The 16,081-nt window shown below is 54.5% G+C and overlaps 1 protein-coding gene across 9 annotated transcripts in view; it reads left to right on the forward strand.

Annotated features, from left to right (window-relative positions):
* Nucleotides 1–16,081, forward strand: part of FBF1 (Fas binding factor 1) — a 28,546-nt gene that overhangs the window by 5,291 nt on the left and 7,174 nt on the right. For 3 of the 9 annotated variants that reach the window (XM_037065232.1, XM_037065206.1, XM_037065259.1), the window contains exons 1-18: nt 1,473–1,612; nt 2,605–2,681; nt 3,233–3,260; nt 3,978–4,019; nt 5,792–5,885; nt 6,496–6,556; nt 7,121–7,171; nt 8,853–8,994; nt 9,464–9,541; nt 10,121–10,240; nt 10,576–10,714; nt 10,852–10,985; nt 11,762–11,861; nt 12,744–13,226; nt 14,261–14,359; nt 14,609–14,697; nt 14,864–14,922; nt 15,925–16,080. In XM_037065232.1, coding sequence (XP_036921127.1) covers nt 2,679–2,681; nt 3,233–3,260; nt 3,978–4,019; nt 5,792–5,885; nt 6,496–6,556; nt 7,121–7,171; nt 8,853–8,994; nt 9,464–9,541; nt 10,121–10,240; nt 10,576–10,714; nt 10,852–10,985; nt 11,762–11,861; nt 12,744–13,226; nt 14,261–14,359; nt 14,609–14,697; nt 14,864–14,922; nt 15,925–16,080 — 1,878 coding nt within the window. In that variant the 5' untranslated portion in view covers nt 1,473–1,612; nt 2,605–2,678. Of the gene's footprint in view, nt 1–1,472; nt 1,613–1,657; nt 1,678–2,604; nt 2,682–3,232; nt 3,261–3,977; nt 4,020–5,791; nt 5,901–6,443; nt 6,557–7,120; nt 7,172–8,852; nt 8,995–9,463; nt 9,542–10,120; nt 10,241–10,575; nt 10,715–10,851; nt 10,986–11,761; nt 11,862–12,743; nt 13,227–14,260; nt 14,360–14,608; nt 14,698–14,863; nt 14,923–15,924; nt 16,081 lie in introns of those variants that run through there. The other 6 variants (XM_037065242.1, XM_037065225.1, XM_037065216.1 and 3 more) reach the window with 6 other exon arrangements.

Consider the following 16,081-nt stretch of genomic DNA (forward strand, 5'->3'; position numbering starts at 1 on the left):
AAGGAAGAGAATAGATGCAGGTGGGTTGTAACAAATGCTGATCTTTTAACACCTGCAAAAGATAGGCCTGGAGCTACAGGTCGTCTTCCAGCAGCTGCTGCTTCTGCAGCCCGGAAACTGATTATTCACCCGAGACCAGGACTCTTGTTGATTATCCTGACTGATACAGGCCTTGATCATTTTCATGAAAAAATGCAGAGACCATCTCAGCTAATTGAGTATTTATCACTCCCTTCTTGGAGGGTTAGAGCAAGTCATATGTAGATGACTAAAATGATTTTTCATTTTAAAATGTTGGAAGTGGAGATTTGCCTTTAGCTGTACATACTGAAATTTTCAGTAACTATTCTTGTGGTCTATGATAATGAACACAGAAACATATAAGGAACTTTTGGACCTTATTTACCAGATGTTAGCAGTTGCAGACCCGCAAATTCCTAGATTCCGGGGCGTGGGGGGGCGGGGGTTTGGTTCTTTCGATTTTGCCTTGAATTTCAGGGAGCCATTCATTATCTCAGGAGGATCATGGTAAACTGGAAGTGATTTTACAAACTCTGAACCCAAGTAAGTTGTTTTTGCTACAATACTGTGGACTGTTTCATAGATTAGGTAACAAATCAGTGATCTTTCTTCCACAGTAGTCAGATTGCTGGCTACTGTGTTGTAAACGCCATTTTATTCACAATTGCTGTGCATTCAAGGGTAGGACTTGTATCCTTTGGAGTGTATAATTATATTGCTGCCTTTTCTTTTACTTTTGTGGTTTGAGTTTGGTTCCTACCTGACAGGATGCAGTTGGGTGCGTAGCTACCCATCCCTGGCTGGACTTGTCAGCGGGGGCCGGGAGTTCGAGAGCGTGCAGGGGTCCAGGGCGAGTCACTCAGGGTTAGAGGGTGGTGACCAACTCGGCCTGCGGTGTTAGGCCAAACCGCTAACCCTTTTTTCCTTTGTAAAACTGAAAGACCCTTAATAAAATCTATACTTAACACAAAAATGTGTTATGTCTTTATTGGTGATGGTGTTGGGTTTCATGCTGGCTTTGATTTTTGAAAAAAAATCAAAATCACTGAACAGGAAGGTCAGAGACCCTTCTCTAAGCTTTGGAATGTGGGGTAAATACGTAATTATGGTTTGACGTGTCAATCTTTCAATCTTAACACATTCCTCCCACCCTCCCCGTCACGAATCAGCCCTCAGAAGAGTGCTGGGTTTGGAGCCGTGGCCTGCTTTGAATGGCAGGAGGCTCGCACACACCTTGGAGCAAGAAGACTCCCCTTCACTAAGTGGCGTTTGCGCAGCTCCTAGCAACGCTCAGAGCCGCAAATCGAGGCCGGGTCTGGACCAACTACCACTGCGGGGAACCCTGGGAAGTGTAGTTTATTTTGGCATCCCCTGCTCCCTTGGCTCCGGCAGGTGAGTGGGACGTGGACTACAACTCCCAAGATGCATCGCGTCTCACCTCTGGGGGCCGGGTGACTGAGAGGTGGGCGGCCGCTGGGCTCGGAAGCGGGAGGCTTGACCGAGCTGGGCTCTAGGGCGTCGCGGACCCGCGGCAATGGCTTGGACAAGTCCCAACGGATGCGCCTCTGAAGGGAATGGCGCGTAACCTGGGGTATTTCTGGGGCAGGGAGTATCGTAAGCTGCGCGGCGGCAGAGGGGGGCTGGGCGCGCGGAAGGGTAACGGGTGGAGGGGCGTGGGGGCCCGGACTGAGGAGTACCTTCTGGAGGGCCCTAGCCAAGGGGCGGGCTCCGGATTTTAAAATGACTGGCCCGGAGTTGGCTGAGCAGATACGAGGACTTGATGGAACTTGGGGCCCCGGAGCTTCTGTAAGAGCTTCCCGCGATCTGGGAGGCTGGCACGCGACCCACGGGGGGCGGCGGCGGGGTGACCGGAAGTTCCTGGGCGTCGTTCGAGACCCAGCGAGTTGGCACTTCGAGGTCCTGCAAATGCGGTTACAGAGAAAGAGAAACACTCAGGCCCGTGTGTGTAACCCCAGAGAACCTTGGCGTTCTCAGGCCGGGCCAGGCCAGGCCAACACCAAGGAAACAGACAACCCGCCCCGCCTCCCTTCTTCCAAGGCCGGTTACCGAAATTAACCGTGTCTCTAGTGACATGGACGGGGGTCGGGCAGCAGAGAGTGATAACTCTGGAGAAAACAGTTCTCTATTAATGGGGTTAGTCAATTTATAGTTAGTGTGAAAAAAGAAACTTAACAGTGTCCGTGGAAATACGCACGGCCAAGGAGTAGCCGGCCCTCAGCTCTGCTATTTGTGCTGAACGCAGCCTGGAAACGAGGCGCGGCATTGCCTGGGAATGGGAAGGTGTGGGGGCCACAGTGCCAGGCACCTCCTCTCCGAGATGGGAACCTGCCATCCTTCCCCCCACCCCGCATCCTCCTTCCCAGGAGCGCCGCCCTTTATTCCCGGAATCACCAGGCCTCCCAACGCGCACCAAACTGTTCCCTTTGCTTCTTATCTGAATTGCTCCCCCATAAGGAATTTTTAATTTAGGGCAATGGGTTGTGACCTCTTGAATGAGTGAAGTGAGAAAAGCCTTGATGGGTCCCATCATTTATAAGCAATCGCTTTCCTTCTCTTCACCAGGGAGCAGGAGCCTGTTGTGGGCAGAATTCAGATGAGCTGGCCGGCACTGGGAAGGAGCTGCCCAGACCCTGGAGATGGTGAGTAAGGTGCCTGGAACCGGCTCCCAACCCCCCAGATCTTGACTGCAGGGAGTGCTGTGGAGTCTGGGTGAGGAGGACCAGGGTGTGGTTCCTGGACAAGGGTGGCAGAAGTAACGTTGATAGTGAACTTCAAGCATTTCTTTCGAGACTCTCTGAATGTCTAGCTGGAAGCATTTTTAAGTCTGTTGCTGGCATTGAGTTGGGGGTATGGGATATAGAAGTACACTCCTAGTCACGTTACATCCTGGCTGGGAGGGTTTGTGTGGCATCTGGAATTCAGGGAAAACGAGAGACTTCTGTCCCCAGTGGGGATGGAGGCGGGGACCCACAACGGCATCCTCTGTTGGCCAAGGCTCTTGCCACTTTTTGAATGAGTCTATTCTCAGAAACTCAGGGGAAGCATGAATGGCTTCTGACTCTAAATGCCATCCACGCGCCTTTTACCACTGGTGACTTGGCAAGAGGCAAAACAGTTCACTGTGCGTTCTCAGTTTCAACATATGTTCATTGTTTGGTTTCATTAAAGTGATGTGTTTTTCTTATTTTAGGCACCAAAGACCAAGAAGGGATTGAAAGGTGAGTGGAGAGATTGAACATCACCCTTGAGCCAAAAATAATCCCCCCACCTTGGGTCCATGTCTATGCCTGAATCTGTCTAGTGGTTTCCCCTAATTTCTTGGGCAGTTTTGGTCTTTTAGGGGACTCCTGATGCTGCCTCACTGGCCCTTGGAGCAATTCAGAAGTAAACAAGGGAGGGGACTTGGGAAGAAATCCCTCCTCTCTGGGCTCTGTACCTAGAAGTATGCAGTTGGGGTGAAGGGTGGCGAAGGCACTCCAGCTGCACGCGGGAATGAATCCAGTACTCGAACTTGGGTTTCCACGCGTCAGGGAGAAGGGGCCAAGGGAGGGTGCCTCCAGACCAGCTGTAAGGGTCCTCAGATAGAAGGGGATTAGGAGAAGGAGGGTATTGGTAGGAGAGAAGCTTGTATGTGCCTAGAAATCCTGGACACTTTTCCCAAAGAAGCACGCTGGGCTTTGTTCAGAGCCTGGAAGATGGACTGGTTGGCCAGTGTGTCAGACAGAAAGTAGGTTCTACCAAAATCTTCATCTTCCTTTGAGCAAGTCGTTTGCCGTTTCTCCCCTGGAGTATTTCCGTAAGACGATGTGACCTGTTGGCAGAGAGTGAGGAAACATCTCCTGGCTAAGCCTGAGGTCCCGGGAGTGGTTTCAAGGTGGGAGGCTGTGAAAACCACTCCCTCCTCCTGAGGTCATGGTACCGCCCCTTCTCTTCAGGCTCCATCGCTGATGTCCTCGGTGACCTCCTGGCGGATGAGAGTAAGTGCCCCTTCCCAGAATCTGCCGCCGCCCGCGGCAGCAAGGTGTTCTCGAGGTGAGGCAATGGACTTAACTTAATTAAAATAATGGAGAGGTCCAAGTGCTCCTGGCTGGCAAATGGCAAGTTTATTCAAGGAACTGCTGGCTTATATGCAGAACTACAGTGGCCTGAGAACAATGCTGTTTTACAAAAGTTTGTACATTCCCGAAGGCTATCAAGAGGGCAAGATGTTCTCACATCCTGAGAACATTAGCCCACAGATAGCAGTGCCCTCATGACTATCACTTTCCTGGAACATGACGCACATGCCAAGACCTTGTTCTTTCCTTCAAGGCTGAGAAGGAGAAGGTCCGGAAGATGTCAAGATACCCGCCGGCTCCAGGGACCAGAAACCAAGTCCCGCCACCGTTTTCACAGTGGGGGCTCTGTCCGTGGTCCCCTGCGGCCTGGTGGGCTCCCACAAGAATCCCCTGATTAGGCTTTTTTTTTTTTTAATTGACATATAATTCACATAAAATTTACTCTTTTAAAGTGTACATTTCAGTGGCTTTTACTTATTCATAGAGTCAATTCCAGCACATTTCATCACCCCATAAAGAACCCGTGCCCATGAGCATTCACTCCCCATTCTCTCCTCTCCCAGCCCCAAGGAAACCGCTAATCTCCTTTCGCTATGGGTTTGCTGTGCCTGAGCAATTTGTATAAAATGGAATCACACAGTGTGTGGCTTTTGCATCTGGCTTCTTTCATTTACCATGTTTTCAAGGTCCCCTTCTTCATTCCTCTCCATGGCTGCGTGACATTCCAGTGCATGGATACACCACGTTTTGCTTGTTCCTTCATTGGTTGAAGGGCCTGTGGGTGGTTGCCTGGGCTACTGCGAATAATGGCGTTTGAAACACTCGTGCACAGGTCTTCGTGTGCTTTGCGGGTATGAGCCTAGGAGTGGAATTACCGGACTAGATGGTACCTGTGTTTCACTTTTCGAGAAACCGCCAGTCTACTTTGCACAGCCGCTGTGCAGCTTTGCGTTCCCGCCAGCAGTGTGGGAGAGTTCCGCTTTCTCCACGTCCTGGTCGATGCTTGGTGTCGTCTGCCTGCTTGATGCTGGCCCTCCTAGTGGGCGAATAGTTGCATCTCATCGTGGCTTTGGTGTGCATTTTCCTAGTGACCAAAATGACGTTGAGCACCTATTCATGCATTTATTGGCTATTTATTGTCTTTGGAGAAGGTCTATTCAGATTCTTCTCCCATTTTTTAATTGGTGCATTGTAAGAGTTTGTTATTACTCAGGATACCAGCCCCTTACCCTGTGTGTCCGTCTTTGGTGTTCCGAGGAGCAGGGCTTCAGGGTCCTGAAAAGCTCACTGGGGGCATCTCACTGGAGATGTGGGGCTGAGGTTCCCACATCTGGCCCAGGAGAACTCACCAAGCACAGGCTCGTGTGTTCCAGCCGACAGCTTTGGGCCTTGGAAGTGCGTTGTTCTTCCTGCATTTCCATGGGGCGGGGTGGGAATGGGTTCTTCTTGTGTCATCAGTTGGCCTTTAGGCTTGACTTCCTGCTTGGAAATGTACTGTCCTCTCCCCCATTCAGGTTTTCCAGGGGATAACACTGGAGCCCGCCTATGGGGCCTGTTTCCTTCCTCCATGGGGGCCCTTCTTCCCATGGGAAGTTCTGGTCCACAGCTTGGTGGGGACTTGTGACGCTTCTCACCTTCACTCCAGTTCTTTGTAGCGGAATGACATCTTTGCTGTTTTCTTTTTTTTGCAGTGACACCACCTGAGAAGCCTGTGAAACTCGCTCCGCGTGCCCGAGATAACACAGGTGGAGCCCTGGCACTCCCTTCTGCAAGGATGGGAGCAGAGTAAGCACAGGCTGGGTGGGTGTCCACGAGCCAGGTCTGTCCAGACGCTCCGCCTCCCTCACCCCACTTCCCACTTCCTGTGTGTCCACTGCTCTCACTGTCAGTGGTCTCCTCCCTGGAGGAGGGAAGGAGGTTGGAACTGGAGGGCAGGAGTCCCGGCTTGCAGTTCCACACCTGCTATTTCCTGTGTGACCTTGGGCAATTCCTGAACCCCCCTCTCTCAGCCTCAATTTCCTTATCCTCAGAATAAGAGGATTAGCCTAGATTGGTGATGTTCAAGTTGTTCGTTCTAAGGTTCTCCTGACAATTGAGCAATGGGGAGGAGCTTTTTGAATTTTCCACTCCACCTTCATTTTAGCTAACACAAATCTGTTTTTCTCTCTTACTTGTCATTTTCAACAGTTCGATTTTAAAGAGGCTCTGTTCCTTTTTTAAAAAGTTAAAGCCCACTGCATTAGGCAGCCTGTGAAATTCCTTTTAGCAACTCTGTTCTCCCAGAGAGGAGTGTCTGTCTCCCCAAGTTCACTCGGACTCTCTAAGCCATCCTTCTCTTCTTAGAGTTAATAGTGTCCCGGGAGTGCAGGTGGGTGCTGATGCCGCCCCTTCGCAGGTCCCTCCTGGAGAACGATGTCCACGGCACCATGGCAGACCTGGCAGGAGCTGATGCCGAGGTAAGCGTGGTCCAGTTCCTACTCCCCGCCCTCTCTGCTTATCCCCGAGACAGTGAGTTGGGTGTGCTGGCTGAGGGGCTGCTCCCAGAACAGTTTCGAAGGCCTCACAAAGCCAGTTTGTTCTTAAAGGGAAACAATACCCAGGGGCTGCCGAGTGCCCGAAGCAACATCGTTTTCCTTCCTACCAGTGAGGTGTCCTAGAAGTTAGAGCTCCTGGCAGCTGCTGGAGCCTTGAATGTTGCCCTTGGAACTGTGCTTCCACTATAAACTCCACTGCTGCCCAGTCACAGGAATGGGAAGTGGTATGGTTTGAGTCCTGTAGGACTCAAAGCCGTCCAGTCCAATGGAAGTGGTCTTTCTGGATGGGAGGGCGTGAACGTGGCAGCCATTTCTGGTCTCCACACCTGGGCAGGTCATCTTCAAACAACAACCCCACAGGAGGATGGGACACACCTGTTGGTGCCCCATGGGCTCCGGCCCTGACAGAAGCAGCGCTACAGGGGCCAGAGCCCTGAGCTTGAAAGGCCTTGACTAACACAGGTCCTTACCCTCACTCGGACTTAGGTCTCGGACGTCTCAGAGGCAGACCCAAAGGCTTTGCTCCAGGCCATGAAGGTAACCAAGCAGCTTGCACATTCTGGGAGCCTGTGGGCTGGGATGCTGATACTTTGTGCCAGGCAGGCCTTCATTCTCCCTCTAATTTCTCCCTTTAAAGAGTGTGTTTTCCTGGCTGGTGTTGCTCAGTGGATTGAGCGCGGGCCTGTGAACCACACGATCGCGGTTCGATTCCCCATCAGGGCACATGCCTGGGTTGCAGGCCAATTCTCAGCAGGGGACCCATGAGAAGCAACCATACATTGACATTTCTCTCTCCCTCTCTCCTTCCCTTCCCCTCTAAAAATAAATAAATAAAATCTTTTTAAAAATTATTTTTTAAAAAAGAGTGTGTTTTGAGCCCTTCCTAGGGCAACAATGGAGCTCATCCATGAACTGTTGCCCTCCACCCCTCTGGGGATGAGCCAGGTTTCCTGGCTTCAGAGACGCACCTACCTGGAGACACATCAGGCCCGGGCCCCTGGTGACATGGGCCTGCTGTCCCCGGAACGGGGGGCCTGGAAACTGCCTGGCTGCATCACCGCATGGGAAAGATGAGGAGACTGTCTCTTCTAAAGCTTATTCCTAACCTTTCTCCCTGTTTCTCCCCACACCCCTTGCCCAGTGCCCCTCAGTATAGCTGTCCTTCCATCAGATCAGGCCCCAAGCTAATCTTGGCAATGGAGTTTTAAGACAAATTCTGAAGACTTTCTAATCTCTCAGTGCTCAGGTGGCCTGGCCGGAGCCTGAAGCCTCCAGTCACCCTTAGTTCTCCCTCCGCTCCCTCCAGCAGCGCCCTGCTGCCTGACCCGAGCCCCTGTGGCAACACATCTCCCGCTCAGTCTGGGCCAAGGCTTTCAGCACTGTGGGGCCCTGAGGAGCTGCAGGCTGTTCCCTTCCTGGCTCCGCATTCAGCCTCTCTAATCTCAGCTTGAAATCGCTCTTCCCCAAGGCAGCCAGCTGGACCCTTAAGTCCTCTGAATCAGTTTTTGGTGGTGCCTTCCAGTCTCATTCCAGAACCATGAGCTAAGCCCCGCCCCCCATTCTGCTTGCCTTTGCTTCTGTCCTCCTTCCCAGCTCACCTTTTCTGAGTGGTTCCTCATTTCCCTTTGTGCCCTCACACTTCTGCCCCTGGGGTACCACTGCCCTCCTCATCAAAACCATCCGTTAGTGGGTCTGCATTGAGGGCTTGTGGCGGCTCCTGGCTTGGTTCACGTGGCTTTTAGTGTCGCCACCATCGAACATTCTCCTCACGCTCTGCCTCTAATGGTACTTCGTTTCTCCTGACCCAGGCATCCGAAGGAATCTAGATTTTCCCTTGACTTCGGACAGAAAGTCTCATGCCCCTTAGGGAGTCTTAGGGCCCTGCTCTTCGGCTCCCTCCACAGACAGCCTCCACACTGGCTTAGTCTGTGTGAGAAGCTGCTGAAAGCCCGTGTCAGCCACCCTGTCATTTGTAGCATCAGGGCTGCAGCTGCCGGAGGTCCCAGACTGAGCCCTGGGCCTGCCTGAGGTCGGGTGTGTGGGGACTGTGCGTCGGCTCTGCCTCTGTCCTGTTCTGTAACCCCGTCTGGCCAGGTCCCCATTTGTCCCACTTGGAGAAAGAGGCAGCATCACCACCAGGCTGCTGGGAGCACGGAGGCACCTAGCCACCACCCTCTGAGCACCTGTGGGGGTTCCTCCCTCCTTCCTGCTTTTCCAGGACCTGGACGACATGGATGCCGATCTGTTAGGTCTGAAGAAGTCTCATCTGGCTTCTAGCAAAAGCCCTGCAAAGGGTTCTGGGAAGGAAGAGCTGCCTAGCAACCCCAAACCTGCTGATACGTTAACAGCCAACGAGAAGGGTGGGTAGCACATAGTTCTTCAGATCTAGGGAGATTTGGGGGTGTAGAAAATGCTTAGAAGGAAGCTTTCCTGTCCTGAGGGTTTTGTCCACCTAGAGAGGCTAAGAGCTAATGTGTATGTGAGCAGTTGCGGTGGGGGAGGAGTGCAAGGTGAGCTTCCTTCCTAGGGCTGTTCCAGTCCCTCAAGGTCCAACATGGCCGCTCCTGGAGAAACTGTCAGTGTTTGAGAACTTAGGGTAGCCTGTGCCTGTCCCAAACCCATGTCTCTGGAGTGCCTGTGACTAGGGTCAGGCAGCTTCCAGACACTGTTTCCCTGCCAGAAGCCAGTGTGAGAATGGCTGTGTCCACGGCCACGAGCTCTCAGCTCCATCCCGGAGAAGCACATGCCCTCCCACGGTCCCAGTCACGGAAGAACCTTGGCCCGGACGGGCCCAGGCCCATGGCCTTGCCTTCTCCTGGCTTTTTGCAGGGGATGCCATTCCCACCATGAAGCCATCCCCGTCTCTCAGCAGCTCTGGGCGTCAGTACAAGAAGTTTTCTTCTGAAGGTACCACAGGCCTCAGTCATGCTTCTGGGACACTTCAGTCTGGGGAGCAGAGTAGCCAAGGCAACGCTTACTTACTTGACCGCAGCTGAGCTGCTCTGTATATCAGACAAGGGGCAGGCACTGGTGCCACTGACTTAGTTCCTCATGATTCCGGGGGGACTAATTATGTGTATTCACCTGGATGATTGGGAAGCTTATTTGCAAGGACTTTGAATCCAGATGTCAAACTGAAGATTTTATAAAGAACAGCGAAAATTCTTTTCTTTTCATGAACACACAGATGTCTGACTTCTCTTCTGATGCCCAGGGACGTCTCCAGAAGGCTGCACAGGCAGCAGGGTCTGGGGTCAAGGGCAAGCCCGGCAGAGTCGGGCCCAGGGGCTCCCCCACTCACCCTCCCTTTGTGCCTGTCTGCATCCAAAGCCCCCTCACACGGGCCCCTCCCAGTGCCGAGGGGCTTGTTTCTCTATCAGAGCAGCTGGGAAGAAGAAGAACACAGTAGCCCCCCCGCAGCATGGCACAGGGCTTGTTCTGGAGCAAGTGTGCGGCCTGACCTATGCTTTTCCTTCTGTCCCCAAGACGTGGAAGACCCGTTGGCAGGACTTCTTTCTGATGACGAGGAAGGAGTCACCAAGAAGCCGCCTAGGACAGAGAGTAAAGCCGCTTCTGAGAAGAGCCCGGCCCTAGCCAGAGATCAAGGTAGGGAGGGTGGGTTCTTTTCTTTTCCCAAGGAGGGTTCAGTAGGTAGCCTGTTAACAGAAGTTGCCAGTGCAGAGCCTGAGACCCACCAGGCATATCTCAGGACCAAGATCCAGAATCAAAAGACCATTCATCTCAGAATGGGTGGGGTATGCGAGCCTGGGAATGGGTCAGGGTTGAGGTCGGGTCCAGTCCTGTGGGCACACTAGACATGTTCAGTGCCTGCTGCCCCGTCCAAAAGCCAAGGTGGCAGAGAAACATACTCCTCCACCCATCTGAACATCACAGTGGAGGGCAAGACAACTGGGCCCTGTGCCCTGTGTTCCGACTCTTAGGTCCCTCTGTTCCTCTAACTCCTGGGGACACCCCCATCCGAAAGAAAGAAGAATTGTTCTTTGACGACGAGGACGACCTCATGGCTGCCCTGGGGTTTGGAGACAGCCCCAAAGCAGAGAGGGGGCAGACGGGAGACCAGTAAGTGTCCTTAGGAGGGGAGACTCCCTGGCCAGGCTGCTGCTTCAGGCCCAGGAAGAAGCCGAGGGAGGGTGCAGCTTGGGCCCCCCAGGAACCCCTTGTGTGCACACACACAGGTCCCGTGTTCCGTCCTGCAGGGGAGGGCCTCGCCCTGCTCGCTCCAAGCTGGATGAGCTGCTGGGCCGAGGCTCTGCCTCCAAGCACCTGGCCCCTCCAGACCCCGGGGAACACCGGGAGTTCAAGCTGGACAGGAAGTACCAGAGGCCACAGGGTGAGAAAGCTTGTGGGGCAGGGAGGTGGAGTGGGGGACCCCAGAGCAGGTTCTTACCACAACCCGTAACAAGAAATAAGCTTTACATCGTGCCACACACACGTTATTGGGCACTTTTATAACTAAGACAAGAGTTGTCATAATTACCACGTTTAATACTGCTCTTTTTTATTTATACGCTATTTGACTTATAAATACATTGGTTGCAGCTCATTCACTTGGTCTTTGCACCTGCTCATGGGTAGCAGCTCACAGTATCAAAGTCACCGCAGTGTTTCTGAAAGCGTCGGCCCTGGGGCCACCTGTGGAATCGTTCTTGCTACACAACAGGCTCACTGGCTCACCCGGGGACGTGGGGCAGGGCCCCACCAGGGCACTTGGGGCAGCTTCCCGGCGGCCTTCCGGGCTCTGGGGTCGGGGTGTGGAGCCCGGCCCCTCACCCCGCCTCCTGCAGGGGGTCTTCACCGCCATGTGTCTTTCTAGCAACCTGCCAGTTCAGTTTTTTAAAAATAGAGTTACAAGCCCTGGCTGGTGTAGCTCAGTGGACTGAGCTCAGGCCTGTGAACCAAAGGGTCGTGGTTCGATTCCCAGTCAGGGCACAAGCCTGGGTTGCAGGCCAGTTCCCAGTAGGGGACACACAAGAGGCAACCATACATTGATGTTTCTCTCCCTCTCCTTCCCTTCCCCTCTAAAGATAAATAAAATCTTTTATAATAAAATTTTAAAAAATAGAGTTGGACTGCCTCACCCTAAATCCCAGGCTCCTTAATTCACAGACAAAGAAGATAGTTGGGGCAACGAGGACTTCATCTTCGGGGCCTATCAGCCCACCGTGGGCTCCTCCGAGGGCCGGCAGTCCCGCCGGCAGTCAGTCAGGTAAGTGGGCCTGCAGGGAGCTTGGCCTTGGAGACAGGCTGCCCCCTGGGAGACGCACCAGCCTCGGCCCATCCCATCAGCACTCTTGTTTGGAGGTTGCGCTGTGCAAGGCTCCAGCTCCGAAGGAGGCTCTTTGGTGCTAAAGGAGAAGGCAGGTGGCCCTGTCCCACCAGCACAGGCCATGTGGCAAAGCCACCCCTGGCAGGAGCCTGGGCCCTGCTCTGCTGTCAGCCTCCTTGGAGGGAAAAGGAGAATTGTCTAAATTTGGAATTTTCTCCAAGTGTATATTTTAAGCTTTGTATTTTGGAATAATCTCAGACAGAAAAGTTGTGAGAACAGTACAAAGAGCCTTTCGTCCAGACTGAGCAGTTGTCAACATTGTACCACCTCGGCTTTGTCAGTCTTTCTTTCTCTTTAATTAACTCTCTACACATCGACATTTGTTTCCAGTCCCGGTATATTCTTCAGCTTTGGAACCTGCTGCCACTGGCCAGTAACACACACAGGCAGTGGCGGAGTAAACGAACAGGGAACAAAGTAACAGTTGCTGGGAAACCATTTGATTCAACTGATTTTTGCCCTGGATGCATGTGCCTGTGGTGTCACTTGGTCCTGTTCACTGCAGATGCAGTTGTCCCCGGTTCAGGGTGTCTGTGTTTCATGGTGTTTCACAGACAGTGCCCAGCTGTCACCACGCTGCCACCTGAACCAGCGCAGGCACCATGTTCTCAGGGCCTCAGGCTCCACGCCAAGTCCCCAGGCACCCCCGACTCCTTGGTGTGGACCTTACAGCGCCCTCAGCAGTGGAGGGGATGACCGCTAAGGGGCTGTTGGGACAGGCTGCTGGCCCTGCCCTAGACCCCATTCCTCTCTGTCTTAAAGTAGGTTCTTAGCAGAAGGTGGCACAGACCCCAGGGGAGAACGAGGCTCCACGCAGAGCACCCCAGCAACAACCAGCCCCCCCCACCCCAGGAAGGGAGGAGCTGACTGGTTGGGCCTCAAGGACGAAGACGAGGACCTGCTCCCTTCCTCTCCCACCAGAGAGCCTCAGAGGGAGGCCTCTGTGCTCTCCACACCCTTTGTGCCCCATCCTGAGAACCAGCACTCTGCTCTGGGCCAGCACTCTGCCCCAGCAGGGCCACCCCCCTCCTCCATGGGGGCAAAGCCACCGCCCGAGGGCCCTGGTGCCCCCGCCACAGCCAGCCGGCCTTCCCAGCTGGGAGCACCCGAGGAGACCGAGGAGGAGGACTGGCTGAGCCATGCCTTGTCTCGGAAGAAGTCCCAAGGTCTGGCCAGAGAAGAGCATGCTCTGACCTCCAAGGGCTTGAACTGGGAGCGGGCAGCGGGCCAACCCCCTTCCAGCAGGTATGGGCTTGGGCTGCCGTCTCCTGTGGCGGGAGGACCGGGCAGGGTGCGTGGAGCATCACCCCTTCCCCGTGCTTCCTTCCTCTGGGCTCTGCGCACAGTGCCTGGCTCCTGCCTTGTCCCGGTACAGACACGAGGGGACTGGGAGCTCGTGGCACTCACACCCCAGCTGCTGTGGGGACAGGTGCCACCTGGATAGGTGGGCAACGAGGGACCCTGGTGTGGCAGGAGTGCAGCTGCCTCTGAGCAGGGGCCCCACCCACAGTGCCCTTGGTTTGGAAACCCCGGTGCCTGAATTGCCAGTGCTCATGGTGGCCTGAGCAGAAGGAGGTGCCGCGTGCGTGGGTTGGCATCTGCCCATGCTCTTTGGGGATTTTAGGGAAGACGCAGTGGCCGAGAGGTGACTTCTGGGGGAAGCCATAGAATGGTGGTCCTGTGGGGCAGGGCAGAGCAGTGAGCGACCCCTGAGCGCAGGAAGGCAGAAGGTACTGGAAAGGCTGGGGTCATCCAGAAAGAGTAACAAGATGCTGTGTGGCCACAGCAAAGGAGACATGATGTGACAGGCCAGGGACATCGCCCAGCCCTGGGGTTGGTATGAATGAGGAGGGTGGCTTTGACCTGGACCTGAAACTGAGGGGGAAGCTTCCTCACTGACCCTGGGGGCCAAGAAGAGAGTGGGAACAACAGACAGGAGAAGGGAGAAACCTCAAGGACACCTGGACCTGGCAGAGTGAGCAGGTCCTCAGTCTAAAGCCCTTGAACTTGAGCTTAACTCTGGTGCCTATAATATCTCCATTGCTTCTACCTGGATTGTTGTCAGATGGTCACTGTCCACTCACTGTGCTCTGGTGGTCCCTAGGGCAGGGAGGGGCTTCTGGAAGGCCACAGGCCCCAGCTTGGGAGGAGACTTCCCATGACAGGACTGCAGGGACAGGAGGAGGGCCAGCGGGAGGTGGGAGGAGGACAGCCACACAGCTCTGCACCCAGCCCAGCCTGGACTTCCGCCACCTTCACTTCAATGTCTGCTTCCTCAGCCAGCCTGTTTCCAACACTCAAGGGCTCAAGCAGGCAGCTGCTGAAGGGACCTCAGGACCAGCAGTGCAAAAGCCACCGGCCCGGCATGCCACCGCAGGGTATGTGTGCAGCCGGGATTAAGGGTGGTAAGAGGCACTCTGGGGGCCGGACCGGGCCTCCTTCCAACTTGGGCCATTGGTATATGGTTTCTGATACCTTGTGTCCAGCCCACTGAACCTGGGGTCCCATCTTTACCCACCGAGTTCTCACTTCGGCGAGCTGCCAGCCACTGGGGCCTTTCCAGTCGGTGACGTGAGGCTGATGTTTTTCTTTACTGTCCCCCGTCTCTACCATTCCTGTGTCCTCAGGTCCTCTGTGACGTGGAACCCAGACACCTTGGCCCTCTATGCAGGTGACTCAAAGAAGTGCACAGCCCCTGGAGACGTGTCTGGCACTGGTTTGTTTTCTGCTCTGTCTGGGGGTTAAATCTGGGTAGGAAAGAGGCACTTCGAATTTCCTTTGGGGCACCCAGAAGAGAGTGATGCTAGAGCGCGCGCACACACGAGACCCTGGGGCCTCTGTGGGCCTCCTTCCCTCTCCGTTCTCTGCTCTTGATTTTTCAGAGCCTGCAGTGTGTTTCCCGAGCTCCCAGGAACCCACGGGGCTTTCCGTGCCTGTTCAGGTAGGGAGGGCGGACAAACGGGCACAGGTCTCGGGCCCGTGAATCGATTCTCCCGGGGTCAGAGGCAACACCAGTGGTTTGACCTGCCAGCCTGCCCACACACCGGAGAGCACACCCTGGCTCTCCTCGCAGGCACTTACCCCCGTAGCCTGGGCAGGCAGATCAGGGTGCTAACTTGCCAACACTAATAGGGCGTGAGGTGGCAACCAGGTGGGGACAGCCAGGAATGCTCCAGTCAGAAAGCAGGACTGTAGGCGTCTTGTAGTTCAGTCCAGAAAGTCTCCTCTTTGCTTGCCATCCTCCCTCTGCACCTCCATCTGCTTCTCGGGTATTAGGTCACCGCTGGCCCCTGGCCGTGAGGAGGCCCCACCCCACAGGGCCAGAGCCCTAGTAACCCAGAAGTGCCCTTGGAGATGGGGGTTGGTGGGCAGCCAGCAGGAAGCAGGGTAGCTGTCAGCGTTGGGACTGCAGACCTGATAGAAAGGGTCAGTATCCTCAGTCTCTGTTGTCACTGAGACTGCTGGGGCCCGGGTGTAGCTCAGCTGGTCAGAGCACCGTCCTGATCCACCACAGTTGAGGGTTTGATCTCCAGTCAGGGCACACACAAGAAGCAACCAACGAATGCATAGACACAGAGTGGAACAATAAATCCATCTTTCTTCCTCTCTCTAAAAGTCAATCAATAAATTTTTAAAAATTAAAGAAAAAGACTGCTGGGACTTGGCCATTTGTCAGGGAATCTGGACCACTCACTGCTGGGAGGGTGTTCCGAGGAAGGAGGGAGACTCATTCTCCTAACGAGACCTGAGGGGAGGTGCAGTGACCATGTGACTCTCTGGGGCCTCATTCTTGGCCTCTTGGTGTCTGGTCCCCATCTACAGGGGTCCTCGTGTGCAGCCCAGATCAGGTACAGGGCCTGGGAGGCCCAGTGAGCAGAGGCCCCGAGGCAGCTGAGCCTCGTGGAGCCCCTGCCCCACCTCACCTGGAATATCTCACCTACAGTTCCCGCTTCCAGAGTCCTTGGCACAGCATTTGTTGCCGGGCACAGAATATCAGAGGCAGCTCCTGGCTGCCCAGGCGCAGCTTCAGAGTGGCACTGCCGAGCTCCAGGCTGAGCTGCTGCAGAGTCGGGCCCGGCTGGCAGAGCTGGAGGCCCAGG

This window comes from Sturnira hondurensis, unplaced genomic scaffold (genome assembly GCF_014824575.4).
Source record: "Sturnira hondurensis isolate 20B ecotype Veracruz unplaced genomic scaffold, ASM1482457v3 Scaffold0001221, whole genome shotgun sequence".
In the NCBI taxonomy this organism is placed as follows: Eukaryota; Metazoa; Chordata; class Mammalia; order Chiroptera; family Phyllostomidae; genus Sturnira; species Sturnira hondurensis.